This window comes from Chiloscyllium plagiosum, unplaced genomic scaffold, assembly GCF_037043375.1.
Source record: "Chiloscyllium plagiosum isolate Xiang-an unplaced genomic scaffold, Cpla_swu_hap1 HiC_scaffold_24, whole genome shotgun sequence".
Taxonomy (NCBI): Eukaryota; Metazoa; Chordata; class Chondrichthyes; order Orectolobiformes; family Hemiscylliidae; genus Chiloscyllium; species Chiloscyllium plagiosum.
Genome location: NW_028270162.1, coordinates 46,814,225 through 46,835,530, shown reverse-complemented (window position 1 = coordinate 46,835,530; position 21,306 = coordinate 46,814,225). Strand labels below are relative to the sequence as shown.

At 41.2% G+C, this 21,306-nt stretch overlaps 1 protein-coding gene across 4 annotated transcripts in view; it reads left to right on the top strand.

Annotated features, from left to right (window-relative positions):
• Positions 1 to 15,892, top strand: part of acads (acyl-CoA dehydrogenase short chain) — a 216,429-nt gene extending 200,537 nt beyond the window's left edge. For all 4 annotated transcript variants that reach the window (XM_043715933.2, XM_088000131.1, XM_088000132.1 and 1 more), the window contains exon 10: positions 13,858 to 15,892. In XM_043715933.2, the coding sequence (XP_043571868.1) occupies positions 13,858 to 14,010 (153 nt within the window). In that variant the 3' untranslated portion in view covers positions 14,011 to 15,892. The remainder of the gene's footprint in view (positions 1 to 13,857) is intronic.
• The last annotated feature ends 5,414 nt before the right edge of the window (positions 15,893 to 21,306 follow it).

Below are 21,306 nucleotides of genomic sequence, written 5' to 3'. Positions count from 1 at the left end.
GATTATGTTCTCTTTTGTTGGCGCTGGTCATTGCCTGGCAATTGTACTTATCAGCTCAGGACCGGATTTTGTCAAGTTATTGGTACAACCAAACACTGTATTTGGGCAGGGATTGCTTTGTTATTTGAGAGTCTTGAATGGTGCTGAACATTGAGGAGACCTGATTCATTTGCTGACGGAGCAGCAGGACATCATATTCAACAGGAGGTTTCTGTGCCCAGGTTTGACTTGATGCTATGAGACTTCATCAAATTCAGAGTTAGTATTCAGGTCTCTTTGAACAACCTCAACGGTGTAGCATCTGATGGCAATCAGATGTGGTGAGTCTTAGTTGCCAATGAGACAGGACATACCCAGAGACAGCTGTCCCCATTTTGGTGTGAGCCCTCAGTTGTAGCAGGGAGGACTTTACAGAGTCAACAGAGCATGGATTGCTGCTGTTGTTTTAAGTGCCTAGCTTCTTCTGCTTTGATTCCTTTTCAAAAGCCTTGCAACAATTAGTTACAAGTAAGTGCCTTATTTGATCATTCCAGAGTTAAGCATAGGCAAGGCAACCTTCATTTGGTCTGGTGTCATACATAGTCCATACTAGGTAAAGACATTGGTGATGCTGATCAGCGTGCAGACGCATTGGCTTCTGCTTGCAGAACTTTGATTGGTGAATCAGATGGAATTTTGCAACAATCGTGATTAGTCACCATTAGACTAATTGCAGATTTATTAATTGAGTTCAGATTTTTCCATCTTCATTAATGAGACTTGAACTCATAATTGCCTGAGATTCAGCCCAGCCCTTTGGATTACTAGTCCAGTGGCATTGCCACAACACTACTGCCTCCCTGTTAAAGTGATTCTTGCTTCAGACATTGGCCATATTTTCAAGCAATGCCATCTAGATTGCCATCACTCTCAAATTAAAAACATTTCTCTTCAGGTTCCCCTCTAATCATTCCACTAATTACTTTAAATCTGTATGAAATATCTGTCTGAAATTTAAATATGAAACCTGTTTTTCAGATAACAAAGACACATGTAAGGTTAGTCAGGGAACATAGGACTAGACACAATAGCAACATTGACATATATTTTGGAGATTACAACTAATTCCTTCTCCCCAGAGGCTGGTGAGCAGGTGGTACAAAATAATGCACCATCTATGAAATACTGTGAAATCCATATTTCTGGAGATGTAGTAGTCATTATTTGCCATCTTGGTAGAGATCAGAAACTATAAAAATGAAAATCCAAAATTCCCGTCATTTACAAAAAGACTGAACCCACAAGATTTCATTCTTTAAAACAAGATACTTTTTATTATTACAAGAGTCAAACAAAGCAAACACTAAATACTATCTTAGGTAATCAGCTCTACTCTGAAAGCTAAAATAAACATAAGTTAAACATGGATTGACGGATAAATTGCAGTTGCTTCTATACCATAAATTACACATTAAGTAGCAGATGCAGCTAAAATAGATTATACAAGTTGATTCAGCATTCTATTCTGCCTAAATGTCATCTTTTACGAGCATACAATCCTTCAAAATTCTGACTTGTTCACGTGAAGTTCCAGCTCCTCTATTCCAGATCTCTAGGTGATACAGAAATGTAGAAGATAGGAGCAGAAGTAGACTGTTTGACTCCTCAAGCCTGTTTCACCATTCAATATGATCATGACTAACTATCAAGCTCAATACCCTAATCTTATCTTCCCCACAAATCCCTTGATCCCTTCAAACACCTCCTTCATGAGAGCACATATTATTTTGGCCTCAACCACTTTCTATGGCATTGAATTCCACAGACTCACCACTCTCTGGGTGAAGAGATTTTGCCTCATCTGAGTCTAAAAAGGTTTACTGGTAATCCTTAAACTATGACCCTGGTTCCGGACTCACCCACCATCAGAAACAGCTTTCCTGCATCTGACTTGTCTGGTTAGAATTTTATGGGATTCTATGAGATCCCTGTTATCTTTCTAATCGCCAATGAATACAATCCTAAATGACTCAATCTCTCCTCAAAAGTCAGTCCTGCCATCATTGGAATCAATTTGGTAAGTTTTCACTACACTCCCTCCGTAGCAAAAATATCCTTCCCTAGGTAAGGAGACCAAAATTACACACAATATTCCAGGTGTGGCCTCACCAATGAGCTGAATGATTGTAGTAAGACATTCCTGTTCCTGTACTCAAATCCTCTCGCTGGTAGGGCAAACGTACAGTTTGCCATCTTTACCCCTTGCTGCACTTGAAGGCTTACTTTTAGCGACTGAGCGTGAGGACACCCAGGTCTCAGTGAACATTTCCCTCTCTCAATTTACAACATTCAAGTCATAATCTGCCTTACTATTTTTGCTACCAAAGTAGATAAGCTCACATTTATCCACATTATGCCACATCTGCCATGCATTTGCCCACTCACTCAATAGTGCTTAACCAACTCGAGATGTTTGGACACAGACTTGCTGAAGCAAAACGTCTGCAATTCTATGAAGCATAAGATCAAAAGACCCATATGAAATAGAAACAGGAGTAAGCTGCTTGTCCCCTTGAGCTTGCTCTAACATTCAATAAGATCATGGCTGATCCAATATTGCTCACGTCCACTTTCCTGCCTTTCTACATAACCTTTGACTCCCTGACTGACAAAGAATCCATCTATCTATCTATCTACCTATCTCTGCCTCCACAGCTCTCTGTGGCAAGGACCCACAGCCCTCAAAAATGAAATTCCTCTGATCTTAATCTTAAACCCTTACCCCTTTATTCTGATACTGTGCCCTCGGTCCTAGATGCCCCCATGAGGGGAAACAGCCTCTCCGCTTTACACTGTCACACACCTTAAGAATCCCATGCGATGACCTGGGTTGGAGTAGATCTGATATGTTGCCTTGTTTTATTATGTTAATTCTGAGAGCATAAATCCTGAGACCAGGTTTTTATTAAGAACAAGTATCAAAAAATGTATTCATTGACCAAGTAAGTACACTACAGCCTATCATAGATGTTGGCCTACCTGTGTTCAAACTAGTTGAGTTTATTGTTCTCAGTCTTGTTGATGGTATTGCTCTCAATATGTAGTTTTATATGGTCTTTTCACAAAATGTGAAAGAAACCTTCATAGCGTATGTGGAAAACATGTAAAACCAGTTGCAATAGCCTGCACAACCATTAAGCAAGTTCATGGTGTGCAGAGCCAGTCACCAATAAGACAAGGCATAAAAGCTAAACCCATATAAAACACCACAAGCCAGACCACACCTTGAATATTGTGAACAGTTTTGGGCCCTTATTTCGGAAAAGATTTCCTGACTTCGAAGGCAGTCTGGAGAACGCTCACTAGATTGGTTCAGGTTTTGGAGGAATTTTCTAATGAGTCGACTTGTTTGAATTTTGAGAAGAATGAGAGATCTTATTGACACATTGAAGATTGTTTCCCCGTTGTGGACAGTCCAGGACTAGACAACATAATCTCAGGCAAAGGAGTCACCATTTATTACGGAGGAAAATGTTATCTCTGAGGGTAGTGAATCTGTGGAATGAGGTTAGGTCATTAATTATGTTCTAAGTTGAGATATACACAAATTTAATCAGTAAGGGAATCAAAAGGTGTAGGGAAAAGACAGGAAAGTTAAGGTTTTCAGATCAGCCATAATCTCAATGAATGGTGGAGCAGACATGAGCTATGTCTGCTCCTACATCTTATGCTAAAGGCACATGGCTTATTTGTGTCCTAGGAAAACATTCATGCTTGGATGCAGTGTGCTATAAATTCAAATCCTATCATATATATTACTAAGCAGACTACCACCATTAAGCAACTCCAGCAAACACCTCTTGAGTGTGGCTGTGCAATCATGTACAATAGCAGGATATATAGATATGAACTTGGAACTGCCATTGACCACACTGTGCATTTTGTTAATGTAGTCACATTTGGTAAATATAAATACTCCAGTCCTTTTGTCAAGTGTACTTTTATGCATATTAGGGTTTTCCTTGGGCTTTTGCAATGCTACCAGGCATTCGTATTGTGTATGAAAATATGAAAAGTCATTGTATAATCCACAAAAGCATGTATCAGATCAGCTACATGTGCTTTCAGGTATTCAGCATCCTTCTTGGATGCTGGTTTGTGGTGAGAAAACAGTTATAAACAAGTTCAAACTCTGTGAATACCTTTATTGTGTTTAATCTGGTAAAGGGCTTGCCAAAGTTGAAGCCATGAGTGGGAGAAAATGTTTCCTTTTCAGAGACTATGTATTCACGCAGATTTATGGAGTTGGTTGGCATACTTAATTGTTCCGCTAAATTGCTTTCTGTTTAATCTAGTTTTTATTGTAAATGTGTTTCAAATGGGTATTGTTCATAGTGCAGCTATCAATTAATCGTGCTCAACTAACCCCATGCTTGCAACCTTCAAAGTACCACGTCCAATATTAGATGTGGTTCTGCTATTGGATTAATGTACTGAACAGTCCTGACTGTTATTACACTGGATGCCAATTTAAGGTTATCAATTGAACTCTTAATTTGGTGCATCTGCGCACAATTAAACTACATATATTAGGCAAAGGAATTCATCTATAGATTATACTTTTTTCATTGAGGAAAGGATCATGGAGATTACCAATTCCTGCTGCATTCCTCTTGGCTACACCATGACCAGTCAGAGGCTAACTGCCTGGTCTAGGTTTTTACAGCTAATTAACTATTTCTGCTCCATCTCTATGCCAGCCATTGCCCAACCAATCTCCACCCACTTCTCATGCTGTATAAATTGGTGTTCCTTTTTAAGGTTGGGTTGTTGCAGACCAGTCCTGATGTGTCGGAGGCAAAATGCTTCAACTTTGTGCCTCTTTTTAGAAAGGTATAAAATTTAGATAAAAACAGATTTATTAAGCAACCCATAGTCAGCTCCCCAAACACTGCATTATTTAATGAAATATTCAACAAGAAATGTAATTAATTATTAATCAGTAATGTAAATGTGATCCACTGGAGTTTTATGTTAATTCTAAACTAAGTAGGATTTAGATTGGGCAAGGACTGTAAGGATGAATTATAAAGTTTTTAACTGCAGGGACTGTGATGGCCCTTGTACAATTCAAAACCAGGGCTTCGGGGACAGTGAGCAAAATGCCAGCAGGGGTGGTGAGCAGACCAGTGAGAACAGTGGCAAGTGAAACCGTGAGGGAGGAGGTGAATACGCAGTGAGAAGGATGACAAGAGGGCAGTGAAGGAATGGCAGTGGGGGTGATGAAAAGAACAAGGTGGATCATGCATTGATAGAGGCAGCGAACAGAGCAGCAAGTAGCCAAGCAGGGCAGGCAAATGGGCTAGATAGATATCAGGTGCATAACAATGGCATAGTGGGTGCTGACTTATTGTTTCGGGCACACACTAACATCAGTGACACCTGACTTCCTGTTCCAGTGCCCTGGCAGGAGTTACAATTTCCTGTCTTGGCAGTTTTCCTTTTCAGTTAGGTATATCTAAATAATTACAAGCTTTGAAACTATAGCTTTGCTCATAAACTAAGCAAATGTAAGTGTTCGATTCATAGAATCATCATAAAATCCCTACAGTGTGGAAGTAAGTCATTCGGCCCATCAAATCCACACTGACCCTCCAAAGAGCATCCTACCCAGACCCAACCCCTACCCTGTCCCTGTAACATTGCATTTCCCATGGCAAATCCACTTAACTTGTACATCTTTGGACTGTGAGAGGAAACTGGTGCACATGGAGGAAACCCATGCAGACATGGGGACAATGTTCAAACTCCACACAGACAGTCACCTAAGAGTGGAATTGAATCCAGGTCCCTGGTGTTGTGAGGCGGCTGTGTTAACTGCTGAGTCACTGAGCCACCTTAAAAGTTCTTCAAGGCATTTTATATGGAAAGCCTATGCTATTTGAACAGTGGTTACTGCCTGTTTGAAGTAAGATAATCAACACATTTGGATACTAGTATCACATGGTGCAACTTGTCCTAGTTGTATTTTGACATTATTCCTTTCTCATTCAAAACTAATTTCTTAAATTCCATAAACCAATATTTATTTTCTCCATAGTTAGAAATATTGAAATGAATGAAAACCTTGAGTAATAAGTCCTTTGTCACATTTGTGCAAATTTTTGTAAAATGGAGTACAGGAAGATATTTAATTGAAAACGTGTGGAAAAATCTGACTGTGAACCTACCATTGTGACTCCAACAACTTTCAGGTTCCTGTTTAATTATAATGCTGCAGTATCAGCTGCGCTCAGTTTGTGGCATTCTCACCTTTGAGGTAAAAGGCTTTGTTTTTGAGGGCTTCAATGCATAATCTGTGTTGTCTCTCCTGTGCTGTATATGAGTATATTTAAGGTGGGTGTGGGGGTTGATAATTCATAAACTCATTGAATTTAGAATTTGCACGCCCTCTTTTCTGGATGGATTGCATCCAGTTTGATTAAAGAGGAAAAGTCACATCCCAAACTGAAATCTGACTCAATGAATCATATTTTGTTTTATGTTTCCTTGAGAAGGTGGTCTTTCTTTGAAACAAAACGTTTGGTTTTAACAACGAAACAGAAATTTATTGAGCAAATGAAATGGAAAGAAAATAGGATAAACCAGGCTATTTACATATAACACAATTTGAAAGATTTCAAAACACACAGTAAATACACAATCCCATCTATCTCAACACCATCACTTTACACCAGAGAGAATTAGTTCTCGTCACTATCACATCAATAAGTTTGATATAACTGTTTCTTTCAATTCCTGATCTTGAGCAATTGGTAGTCTCTTCCTTGATTAGTCACACAACTGAGCTTAGACTTTCTCAGCTTCAAATAATAATTTTCAGGATCTAACCCAAACATTTCTGGTCTAGAGCTTTCAACTAAAAATCCTTATGCTAAGGTAACCGATTTTCTAACTTTCTTGCTGTAACTTCTTACTCTCAGAGAAACTGTTTCATACATTTAATTTCAACCAGAATTTCTGTAGACTGAACAGAAAAGCTTTTTGGGCTCTGGGTTTTGCCGTCTTAGCAGAAAAAAAATTCTGATCCTCTTAAACTGAAAGCAAGCTAATGCTCCTCAATGTTTACTCTGTCTGCTCATAAAACTCTCTGAATGTAAACTAATTCCCATTATCACAATAACAGTGATAGGGCCCCAGGTCCTCACTTACCACCCCACTAGCATCCACATTCAAATGATCACAAGCCACCATTTTCACCACCTCCACCAGGATGCCACCACCAGACCTCCCTTGCCAGCCTTCTGTAGGGGCTGTTCCCTCTGAGACACCATGATCCACTCCTTCTCCACTCCTAACACCTGCCCACCCCCATAGCACCTTCCCATGCAATTGCCAAAGATGTAACACCTGCATGTTTACTTCGTCTGTTCTCAGTATCGAAAGCCTTAACATACCTTCCAAGTGAAGCAGCAATTTTCCTGTACTTAATTCAATTTAGTCTATTGTATTCGCTGCTCACAATGTGGTCTGCACTACATTGGGGAGATGAAATGCAGTCTGGATGACCGCTTTGCAGAACACTTACGTTCTGTCCATATAAATGACCTTGAGCTTCCTGTTTCCTGCCACTTCAACACATCACCATGTTCCCTGGCCAACATCTCTGTCTCAGCCTGCTACAGTGCTCCAGCGAAATCCAGGCCAACAGGAAGAAAGGCATCTCATTTTCTGCTTGGGGACCATGCAGCCTTCAGGACTCAATATCGAATTCAATAATTTTAGGCCCTGAACACCTTTTTCCATGTCCTTACCCCGAACCCCATACACCAGGCTTTGTCATCACGTGGGCTGCTACCACAACCAACCCATTGTCAGCCACTAATGGTCTCCATTGATAGCTATTAGTTTGCCCAGGCTGATCTTTACCCATTCCTTTGTCTGTCCAACTGCTGTTCTCTCTCTCTCTGGGCTCCATCTCCACCTGTCATTTACTCCTCCTGCTCTCCCACTCCATCTTCAGCATATGAATCAATATTTTTTCTAGCTACCATCAGTTCTGAAGAAGAGTCATTGGTCCTGAAACATTAGCCCTGCTTTCTCTCCATTGATGATTCCAGACTTACTGAATTTTTCCATCAATTTCTGCTTTCGTAAACAAATTGAATTACTTGAGAACCAACTGTAAAAATTGATAAGGGGAATTCAGTAGACTTAATGTATTTGCATTTCCAAAAGGTCATCCAATTAGCAACACTGCTGTCGAGCCACTCTTGGTGAATGACATTGAAGGCATTCATTGATGACGTTCAGTCTTGGTGAATGACACAGAGAGTATATTCTGTGCTGTTGCCACCCTCAGTATTTCCTCCAAGTGGTGTTCAACATGGAGGAGTAATCAGGGTCTGGTATGTGGTGATCAGCAGGAGGTTTCCTTGCCCGTGATTGACCTGATGCCATGAAACCTCATGGATGCTGGAGTCAATGTTGATGATTTCCAGGGCAAATCTTTCTTGACTGTGCCCACTTTGCCACCATCTCTGTTGGGTCTGCCCTGCCAGTGGAACAGGACGTACCCAGAGATGGCAAGGGTATTGTCCGGGACATGGTCTGTATAGTATGATTCTGTCAGTATCACTGTGTCAGGCTGTTGCTTGACTAGTTTATTATTTGTCTGTGATACAACTCTCCCAATTTTTACACTACCCCCCAGATGTTGGTAAGATGGATTTTGCAGGGTCAATAAGGTTGAGGTTGCCATTATCTTTCCTGGGCTGAAAATGTGTTGCTGGAAAAGCGCAGCAGGTCAGGCAGCATCCAGGGAACAGGAGAATCGACGTTTCGGGCATAAGCCCTTCTTCAGATTCCTGAAGAAGGGCTTATGCCCGAAACGTCGATTCTCCTGTTCCCTGGATGCTGCCTGACCTGCTGCGCTTTTCCAGCAACACATTTTCAGCTCTGATCTCCAGCATCTGCAGACCTCACTTTCTCCTCATTATCTTTCCTGGTGCCAGGGTCAAGAACAGCTGGTCCAACCTTATTACTGAGGATCTGAAGTCATATGTAGGCCAGACCAGGTAAAGATGGTAGATTTCCTTCACTAAGGGACAGATCAACATGGTGTTATGATCATCCTTAGGTTTTAAATCCAGATTTTTAAAAAAATTCAAATTCCACATTTGCTGTGGTGGGATTCAAGCACTGTTTCTGTGTCACTGAGTTGCTAGTTCAGTGAAAATATCATGATGCCATTGCCTCCCCATAAAATATTTGTAACCAGGAACAGCAAGTGATTAGAAAATAAAACTAAGTGTTTTCTGCAAAAAGAATGGAATATAAAATAGGAAAGTTTTGTTACAGGTGTCCAGGGTATGGGCGGGACCATATCCAGAGGCTGGAGTACATTCTCAGTCTCAATTAGAAAATTATCTTGGAAACCGTTCGGAGAATGTTCACTTGGCTGATTTCTGGGATGAGGGATTTAACTAATGAGACATGATTGCACAGAATGGGCCTGTATCCATTGGAATTTAGGAGAATGAGAGATGATCTTATCCTAAAACGCTGAGGGGAGATTGAACAATGGGGCATTGTTTAAAAGTATGTGGTCTTCCCATGGGTTTCCCATTTACGACACAGATGAGATGAATTTTATTTTCTTAGAGGGCTGTGAGTCTGGGGAGCTTTCTTCCCCAGAGTGGAGAAGGTGAGGAATGGTGAAGATGAGGTCATTGAATATTTTTAAGGCAGAGGTAGATAGATCTTTGACTAACAATGGAGTCAGAGGATATTGAGGTGGGCAGGAATATATAGTTGAGGCCAGAATCAGATCAGCCATAATCCCACCAAATGCCAGAACAGGTATGAAGGAGTTAAATAGGCTACTCCTCTTTTGAGTTCATAGAAGCTATTGGTTAGAGGTAGTTATTCAAACAGAGGTCAATGCGGGGACTACTTGCTCACTAGATAAATGATTTGAACTCAAAAATTGGAAGTGCAAATCCAAAATTTGCAGATGACCCCAAATTTGGGATTGTAATTAATATGAGGGAGCACTGTGGCAAAATGCAACACGACATGAATAAACTTATAGCACAGATTAATTGCCACATATGTGGCAATTAATTTTTGCTATAATAAATATTACTTAGTGCATTTCAGTAGCTGGAACAAGAGGCAACATGCTTCTTGAAATTAAGTATTGAAATGGAGTAAAGAGGAGCAGAGGATTCGCTCCTCTATCCTTAGATATCACTAGAGATCCGCTATCCCTCATAAATGTAGCAGCGTTTGTTAAAAGGCCATAAAAACAGAAAACAAAGTGCTGGGATTCATTTTCAGAGACATAGAATTGAAAAGCTTGGACATTGTATGTAATTTTTATAGAACATTGATTAGAAAATAGAATTCTGAGAGCTTTTCTGGTCTCTACATTATGAAGAAATGTTATAATGGTGAGAATGTGCAAACAAGATTTACTAGAATTGATATCAGAACTGAGGATAAACACCTGTTTGGAAAGTGTGAACAGGTTGGTCCCTTTTCTGCAGAAAAGAGACATTTGTTGGGTGATCTGTTAAAAGCCTTTAGGTTTCTGAAAGTGTTTGAAAGAGTAAATGTAGGCAAGGTGTTCTTACTTACAGAGGGAGACAAGAACTAGAGACCATAAAATTTTGACACCATTTAATTATTTACTGCAGCAAGAAGTGTTTGCATTGTGTGGCCACACATTGACAAGAACTTCAACTAGATTTGATACTGTTATTCTGCTGTCTCCTTGTAGCTCATACCAGACCATCTCTAGGTTCTGGTTCCTCATGTAGAATTACTAGATGAGCACAAATAAATCTAATTGGAAATTCAGGAGAAATATCTATCCAGAGGGTGGCTCGAGTGCCAATCTCATCACAACTACCAGTGGTTGAGGCAGCTAGTATAAATGTGAATAAGAAAGTTGGATAAGTGCAAGGGTGGAGAAAAAAACAGAAGGAAATGGTGACAGGAGTAAATGAAGCTGGATGTGAATATGTGGAGCACAAATTCTAGCATCGACCTGTTCGACCAAATGGCCTGTTTATGTGATTTGGATATTCTGTAATAAAGAGTTTAGATCATTTACAAATCTTGGCAAATATTTGCTGTTCAAATATACAGCACAGCGTACTTTATACTGGGTCATGATAATGAAGTATGGCAGTGATATGATGGGTTTATGCGGACTTACATAAAATGTCATTAGTAATCAATTTTGAGCTTCTACCTTATTTCAATACTGCTTTTTCATTCGAATAAAGACCTGGATAGATTTAATGGTATGAGAGAGAAATTTGATATTGATATTTTAAAATTCTCGACCCACTAATCAACAGAACATAGAGCTCTGATCATAGTACAGCACATAATTTGGTTTGAAATATTTTGACACCAGTTAATTATTTACTGCAGCAAGGTGGGATAGAAGAAGAAGTGTTTGCATTGTGTGGCCACACATTGACAAGAACTTTAACTAGATTTGATACTATTATTCTGCTGTCTCCTTGTAGCTCATACCAGACCATCTCTAGGTTCTGGATTCCTCATGTAGAATTACTAACATCTCCCACTTTCAAAACTGGGCAGAATGGGGCAAGAGAGAGGAGGAGGTTATTGTGCTGGTTTACGTTACAAAGTCATTGCAAATCTCAATAACATTTCACAATTTTGGTGTTACTTGTCTTCATTGTCATATAGTAGTGTCACTTTGTTTCCCAAGACACCTCCGGGCTTTCTGTAATTTCTTTAGAACTAGAAACAAATATGGAGCAAGGGATAAAGATGTCTCTGCAGAGATCTGCTGTGGATTACATTAGGGATGTGTGAGCTTATGTCCAAGATTTCACAGTTATGACTAGGCTCTGGAGGGAATTATTTAATTTGGAGGGAATAACACAGGTGGTGAAATGAAATTTGTCTTCTGGTGGAAGGAAATAATAGGACCCCTATTAAGGAATAGGTCGGGTTTGATGATGTCTTTGTAGAAAGGGTCTGTAATCTATCTATGGTTAATTGAATTTCTCTTCTGTATCAAATTAGTGATATGGCGGAAAAGACAGTGCAGGATTTTCTTTTGAAAAACACAATCTGCTATCCAGGTCACTGGGTGATTCTCTAAGCCTTTAACTATCTTCTCCAACGGTCTCCAACTGACAGACTCTGTGGGAGATTGTTTTGGAGACTGTATGCACAGGGTATTCTCTATAGAGTGTGATCTGCAATATTATTTCATCAGTGGTTAGCATTGCTGCTTCACAGCTCCAAGGTCCCAGGTTCGATTCCAGCCTTGGGTGACTGTCTGTGTGGAGTTTGCACATTCTCCCGGTGTCTGCGTGGGTTTGCTCCAGGTGCTACGGTTTCCTCCCACAGTCCAAAAAGATGTGCAGGTCAGGTGAATTAGCCGTGCTAAATTGCCCATAGTTTTAGGTGCATTAGTCAGAGGGAAATGGGACTGGATGGGTTGCTATTCGGAGGGTCGGTGTGGACTAGTTGGGCTGAAGGGCCTGTTTCCACGCTGTAGGGAATCTAATCTAATCTAATCAAACATGCCCTCATGCTGACTGTCTTGTCCTTGGATTCTTGTAGTTGGCAGTTCTTTGTGATTCTATTGTTTGAAACTTCCTCTAGATTCATCTTTTCTTCCTTTAGTTGTTCTACTACAACTCTTTTGGCTTTACAGCATCGATCCTTTTGTCAGCTAACCTCTCCTGAATTCCACCTAATCGCAGATATTGTCTTCCCCGCTCCCCCCCTCCATACCATCACCTTCACTGGAGTTTTACAGTCTCAGTGACAGGCTTCAGTGCTGATTAGCTTAGAGGTCATAATTGCTCAGAATTGGATCACACAGAAAATGAGACTGGTATAACTGTGTGGATCTGGAGGAACTTAGTCAATTTCTTAGATTTCCCTGAGAGCCAAGTGACGATAATATTCCGGTTAGGTTACTGGACATGGTGCGCTATGACCCTAGCTGGCAGCATCTGAGAACAGAGATGGGGAAGTTATGGCCTCCCACTACCAGCTGCACAGAAGTATTGTAATATTTAAGTAGTGTTTAATATTCAGTTGCTTTGCCACAGCCTCCAAAGTTATGGCTATGGAAAATGGGATTAGTGGAGTACTCAGATCTTTGTTGACTGACATGGATGTGATGGGCTGAATGGCCTCTTTCTGTGCTATGTAAGTCTAGCAGATGATTTCCCCTCTCCGGGATGACACTGAATGTGTATATTCTAGGCTTATGCTCTCAGCTACCCATATGCCAGTAGTACAGGAAGCAACATACATAGCACAACAGGATGAACAATCCTTGGCAATGCATTAGATACTCCTCACCTTTGGCAGTGGCAAAATTAAATATCCCCATGATCAGTATGTAGAAAGGAACCCTCCTTAACAACTTAGTCAATCCAAACAACCTCCTTACCCACTCCTGCCTCCCACTAATAGCCAAACTACCCACAGCTTAGGTAGAATGGAACATCCTGGAACCCATCAAGCATTTCCATAGATTCAGTTGGGTAGGAAAAGCCAGCAATCAAAAGCCATTGAAACCCATTGCGATGAGATCTTTTTGTAGGTGGAACCCCTGTGTAATCTCTCTGATCTAGGTGATCCTGAAGGATGCCACTACATTGTCCATCACCCTCTCCTAAACTGTATGGTTCCTATTGTGAGACAACAGCCTCAATCTGGCATTTATTCTGTGGTGATCAACCTGTGACAAAGCTGCACAACTTCACAAAATGCATGTTTATGCTTTATCACAAGGCTAACCAGTTCCTGTTTACTGTGTTGTCAGTTGTTTATATGATCCTAATGTCTGTTTCCTTGTATGTTTAGGCCATGCAGATTCTGGGAGGTATGGGTTATGTTACGGAAATGGCAGCTGAGAGACACTATCGTGATGCCCGCATAACTGAGATCTATGAAGGAACCAGCGAAATCCAGAGACTAGTCATAGCGAACCAGTTACTGAAAGGATACAGAGGTTAAGAGCATCTTTGGGAACAAAATGTTGACAACATTGAAAATGCCTAATGCAGCCAGAGTGTTGGTAAACAGAAACTGAATTTCTAATCCATTGCTGTTAATCTGTGATATAATTTTGATACTTCAAACATGGAAAATATTTTGCAAACAGGAACTTTGTGGAACTGCAAACTTTTGTCAAACTAAGAAACAAACTGAATTAATAAGTTACAACGTTGAAAGAAAAGTCCAAAGCGTGAATCATACTTAAAACCAGAAAGAAACAGAATGATTTATCATATGAAATGTTCAAAATCTTTAAAACCCAGTAAAGTAATAATATTCCTCACTGATCCATCTTTCTGCATGATCACCTTCAGGTTCTCTGTTTTACAGCATGTGTGACCATGGCTCTTCAGCTTTTGCAATTCTTGATAATCACTGACATGTTGACATTGTTCTTAAATCTCAAGCCTGTTTTGCTTCTTATAAACTGTTGCTCACCATATACACTGATGTAACTGGACTCTGCTTTCTTCATCCCAATATTATATATTATTTGGGTGCCAAGGTCCTGACAGTTCAGTCCATTGTTGTGTATTTCTTCCTTTGTCTTCATTTTACTCTGCTATCTTCAAGTTTATGTCACAACCAAATGTCCTGATTTTTCCTTTCCCAAGTACCTGCCCAAAGAATTGTAATTAAATCTTGGTGATCATTTGTTAAATTCTTCTTTTGTGGCTGTGTTCCTCAAAACATCCACGTAAGTATGTGTGGTCAACTAAACCTCATCATATGTCTCAGAAAGCAAACTTCTGTTGTCTTTAATTTATCTTCCATCATTTTGCTTATATTCCATATACATTGACACAATGGAGCATTTTGAGAATCTTATTCTGTTTTCTATAAAGCTGCTGATATTTCTAAAGATGGCTGATATTTTTGTGGTTTGTTTTGTAAGTCTTATGTCTTCCTGATGTTTTGATAATTTTTTTCCAACCAGATGTTATTAGGCTTCCCAGGTAGGAAAATGATTCTCCTTGCTTTATTTCTTATGATTCCACTATTATTCCGCATCTAGGTGTAATTGTTTGATACTACCATGCATTCTGTTATGTTTCAGTTTACTGATAACCAAAGCTATTCTTGTTTATACAATTGTATCTAGACGTCTTTGTCGATCTGCCATAATTCTGTGTTAACCACTTATCTCGGATTGTTTAGATTTAGTCCACGTATTGAAATTCTCTGATGGATGCCTCATAACCGTTGCGTTATTTCCAAGACTGAAAAGATATGGAGATAAAACATAACCTCACCATTTACACTGATGTAACTGGACTCTGCTTTCTTCATCCCAATATTATATATTATTTGGGTGCCAAGGTCCTGACAGTTCAGTCCATTGCAATATCTTGGTGGGCTGAAGGGCCTGTACTTGTGCCTTAACAAATGTAAAATTATATCTAATCAGGAGAAATCATAGGGAGGCAGAATTCCTCTCTCCATAGATTTTTTAAAAAATACATAACATGTTTACTTACATGTAATGCACAGAAGAAACCTTGCTAATGGGGACTCAGGAACTTGTGTGTTGTTCATAAAATATTGAAATTCTGCGTGATTTTTGCTTTTTACTTTGTAGATATAAATTGATCTTTGCTTCATTAGATGTGATTGGGTTCTTGTTGCTGATCCGGTTAGTGTACATGAGCTGCTAATCAAATTTTCTCCTTTTTGGTATGATTATCTAGCAACAAAAGTTTGATTGCGCTGTTATTGTATATTCGCTAGCTGCAGAAAGCATATTATATTAATGTCTGACCAGAATCTGCTACTGCAAAAGTATTTGGCAATATTGCTAACTGTTACTGAAATTAATTAATAAAACAAATATTTTAACAGATGTACAGGCAATTAAGTTTATATTAAAAAAACAGAAAAATCTGTGTTGTGCCAAATGGGGGGTTAGTTCAGCATAATCTACACAGGGATTTTGTCTGCAAGGCTTCAGTGTGGGATACATTGCTCTGGTGAATGGTATGTGATGTTAACAAAAAAGAACTCCAGAAAATTGTATTGTCCTAGGACACAATGCAATAAGAGCCAGTCAGTGTGCAAAATGTATCTGAACCAAAGTCTAACTTAATAGATTCTATCATATTGAGTGTCCTAACCTGCCTGAAGTTTAGTTTATGTAAAGGCTGCTACAATGCAATGAGTCAAGTGATGTTTCCAGTCCACATATTCGGTAGTGACTGAGACACAAGAGTGTCTCACAAAAGTATTTCCCAACTGAGTTCTCAGAAATTGGATTAACATGACTTTAAAAATGATTGTCAATCTCTAACACTACATCTGTACCTAGGGGAGCTTTGCCTGATGTTCTGACCAGTATTTATCCTTCAACCAGCAACTCTAAATCAGATTCTGGGGACTAGCTGTGTAACCGGCTGCAGCCTTGTTTCCTAAATTGAGTGTTCAGGGGCCTTTCTCCTATGTTGTAAAGCATCCATAGGTCTATGGACATTCTTAGATTAGATTAGATTCCTTACAGTATGAAAACAGGCCCTTCGGCCCAGCAAGTCCACACCGACCCTCCAAAGAGTAACCCACCCATTCCCCTACCCTATATTTACCCATGACTAATGCACCTAACACTATGGGCAATTTAGCATGACCAATTTCCCATGACCTGCACATCTTTGGCTTGTGGGATGAAACTGGACCACCTGGAGGAAACCCATTCAGACACAGGGAGAATTTGCAAACTCCACACAGTCAGTTGCCTGAGGCTGGAATCAAACTCAGGTCCCTGGCGCTGTGAGGCAGCAGTGCTAACCACTGAGCTACCGTGCCACCCTTCTTGGTGAATTAGTTGCACAATCAAACAAAGAACTTGCACAGGCATGATGATCCATTAGCCTCTTTCTCTGCTCTATAATTTCATCAAAGATGATGGAACCTTTTTGAATAGACGGAGTATAAATAGTCTCATCCATCAAATTATTCACCTAAATGAAAGACAAGCTCAGTATTTCATGTAGCAACATGATAAGTCAATTCAAAAAGCAGATATATGATTTTGGATACAGAAAATGGCTTGATTGGCAGAGTTCTTCATTGTGATATGTTGACAAAATGATAACAAGCAACTCATGCCTTCAGTAAACCATTTGCCAACTTAACCACACCTGTGTTACTAAGATAAACCCAGCACCTAATCAGTGCTGTATTGGTATCCTGCATCTTTAAAATAGTCCGTATCACCTGTAAGACAGCTAAATCTTTTTCCCCAATTAAAATATTTAAATTTCCAAGCTCAGGAAGTTTCACGATTTTGGGATAGGATTTGGGAATTCTGCTTCTTTCATCTGAAAACTTCCTGAAACACCACATCAGCTAAACCAATCATTTCAATGCTCAGTGCTAGTACAGTATTTGAGAAGTTAATGGCACAATGCCAAGGCAAAATTGACTGAATAGAAACTATAGTTTAATATTTTTAGCATGCCATTATTTAACCAGAAATCAATGTTCATGGAAATGTGGTATCAGAATTTCATTGAAATATATTTTCATCTAGACTGTCTCTCCAGAGGAAGATCATACAGGTCATACACCAGTATCTGTGTCCTAAAATTTATACGTCTGGCTTTGTAATGCTAATTAAAGTCTGGTGGCTCACTACCACATTACACAGGCTGACTGGCAAGTTATTTCATGGCGATTAAGCTATGTGTAAATTCAAAATGAAATGTTTTACAACAGCAAATACATTCACACTGATATTACACATGTCAGAGTCAGTGATTTGTTTTGCATTGCTTTGACTCATTAAGGAATTAATCAGTATTCCCTGAAGCCTGCCTCACAGCATTACTGATAAAAGCACAGCTAACGCAGAAACACCAGGTCCTTCGTCCACCAGTAAGTGGTGGCCTATTTGTAAACAGAACTCTTCATCTCTTTTATATACATACTCCAAGTTCCACCTGAGAACTTGATCCTTGATGATTGGGGATTGCCAATTGTTAAACCCACACTTGTCAACAGTCGTTTCTTGGAAACTGTGACATTGACAATGATACCCATAATGATCACTGAATGCAAAACAATAGGAAATCAATGTGACTTATTTTAGAAACAATCCGAAGAACTGGCAGAGCCACTTGAGAATCCGTATTCTACATTGTGGTGAACAAATGTACTTTGGGACTTCTTGAGGAGGGAAAGGCGGCCAAGAAACCTACGTTCTTTCTCTTTCTTTGAACCCGAGATAGATCGAGGGTGATGACAGTTTTCATTGGCTCCAACCTTCAAACTGCCTTCACCTCCTTTCCAATAGGTTGCCATGCTCCAGGAGTATATCTCCCATAAAAACAGCAGACCAGGCAGACAGACACACACACAGGCACACATACACAGAAACACACACACAGACACAGACACACATACACACACAGACACACAAACAGAGAAACACACACAACACACACATACACAGAAACACACACACAATACACACATACACAGAAACACACAACACACAGACATACACACATATACACAGTCATACACACACATACACACACAACACACACATACACACACATACACAGAAACACACACAATACACACATACACAGAAACACACACAATACACACATACACAGAAACACACAACACACAGACATACACACACAACACACACACATACACACACAACACACACAACACACACATACACAGAAACACACACAATACACATACACAGAAACACACACAATACACATACACAGAAACACACACAATACACACATACACAGAAACACACACAATACACACATACACAGAAACACACAACACACAGACATACACACACAACACACACACATACACACACAACACACACAACACACACATACACAGAAACACACACAATACACATACACAGAAACACACACAATACACATACACAGAAACACACATACACAGAAACACACAACACACACATACACAGAAACACAACACACACATACACACAGACACACATACACATGCAGACACACACACTCTCTTTATTTTAAATCTTAAATCTGAGTTAGCTAATTTTTGTAAACCAGAGGGATACAGGCCAAAGACAGGTATATGGAGTTTGGCCACAGATCAGCTGTTATTATCATTGAATGGAATACTCTTCTTCCTGTGTTATAGTTTAGAAGAGTCTTAAAGGGTTAATGCTCGATTGAGTGGAAGAAGCGCTAAATACTGTGATGATGTCATGAGGATTTTCTGAGACAGTAAAGTGCAATCTGGTGTGAGGCAGACCTAAAGCTAGTCTTTAGGTCTGCCTGTACACCTCCATCCCCCATCACGAAGGACTCAAAGCACTCCGCTTCTTCCTTTCCCGCCGTACCACCCAGTACCCTTCCACCGACACCCTCCTTCGACTGACCGAACTGGTCCTCACCCTGAACAACTTTTCTTTCCAATCCTCCCACTTTCTCCAAACAAAAAGAGTAGCCATGGGCACCCGCATGGGCCCCAGCTATGCCTGCCTCTTCGTAGGGTATGTGGAACAATCCATCTTCCGCAACTACACTGGCCCCACCCCCCATCTTTTCCTTCGCTACATTGATGACTGTATCGGCGCTACCTCGTGCTCCCACGAGGAGGTTGAACAGTTCATCCACTACACTAACACCTTCCACCCCAACCTCAAATTCACCTGGACAGTCTCGGACTCCTCCCTCCCCTTCCTAGACCTTTCTGTTTCTATCTCAGGCGACCGAATCAACACGGACATCTACTACAAACCAACCGACTCCCACAGCTACCTGGACTACACCTCCTCCCATCCTGCCCCCTGTAAAAACGCCATCCCATTCTCCCAATTCCTTCGTCTCCGCCGCATCTGCTCCCAGGAGGACCAGTTCAAAATACGTACAACCCAGATGGCCTCCTTCTTCAAGGACCGCAATTTCCCCCCCGACGTGGTCGACGGTGCCCTCCACCGCATCTCCTCCACTTCCCACTCCTCCGCCCTTGAGCCCCGCCCCTCCAATCGCCACCAGGACAGAACCCCACTGGTCCTCACCTACCACCCCACCAATCTCCATGTACAGCGCATCATCCGCCGTCACTTCCGCCACCTCCAAACAGACCCCAGCACCAAGGATATATTTCCCTCCCCTCCCCTATCAGCTTTCCGTAGAGACCACTCCCTCCGCGACTCCCTTGTCAGATCCACACCCCCCACCGACCCAACCTCCACTCCCGGCACCTTCCCTTGCAACCGCAGGAGGTGCAACACTTGCGCCCACACCTCCCCCCTCACTTCTCTCCAAGGCCCCAAAGGAAACTTCCATATCCGCCACAGATTCACCTGCACCTCCACCCACATCATCTACTGCATCCGCTGCAGCCGGTGTGGCCTCCTCTATATTGGGGAGACAGGCCGCCTACTTGCGGAGCGATTCAGAGAGCACCTCTGGGCCACCCGGACGAACCAACCCAACCAACCTGTAGCACAGCATTTCAACTCCCCCTCCCACTCCACCGAGGATATGCAGGTCATTGGACTCATCCACCGCCAAACCACAACAACCCGACGGTCGGAGGAGGAGCGTCTTATCTTCCGACTGGGAACCCTCCAACCACAGGGGATGAACTTGGACTTCACCAGTTTCTTCATCCCCCCTCCCCCCACCTTGTCTCAGCCGAATCCCTCCAGCCCGGCACCGCCTTCCTGACCTGCAGTCTTCTTCTTGACCTCCCCGCCTCCATCCTACTCCGACCTATCACCCTCACCTTGACCTCTTTCCACCTATCACATTTCCAACGCCCCTCCTCCAAGTCCCTCCTCCCTACCTTTTATCTTCTCCTGCTGAACACTCTCTGCTCATTCCTGAAGAAGGGCCTGTGCCCGAAACGTCGAATCTCCTGTTGCCTGGATGCTGCCTGACCTGCTGTGCTGTTCCAGCAATAAAGTTTCAACTAAAGCTAGTCTTCCCAACCATCTATGTACTAATGTAGACCCTATTTTTATAACCTCTAAATAATTGCAATACACTACATACAACCCCTACAGTGTGGAAAGTGGTCATTTGACCCATCAAATCTGCACTGACCCTCTGAACAGCATCACATCCAGCCCCCACAACCCTACATTTCCATGGTAAACCCTCCTCGCCTGAACATCTCTGGACACTGTGGGCAATTTAGCATGGCCAACCCACCTAACCTGCACATCTTTGGACTGTGGGAGGAAAGCAGAACACCAAGCAGAAACCAACACAGATACAGGAAGAATATACA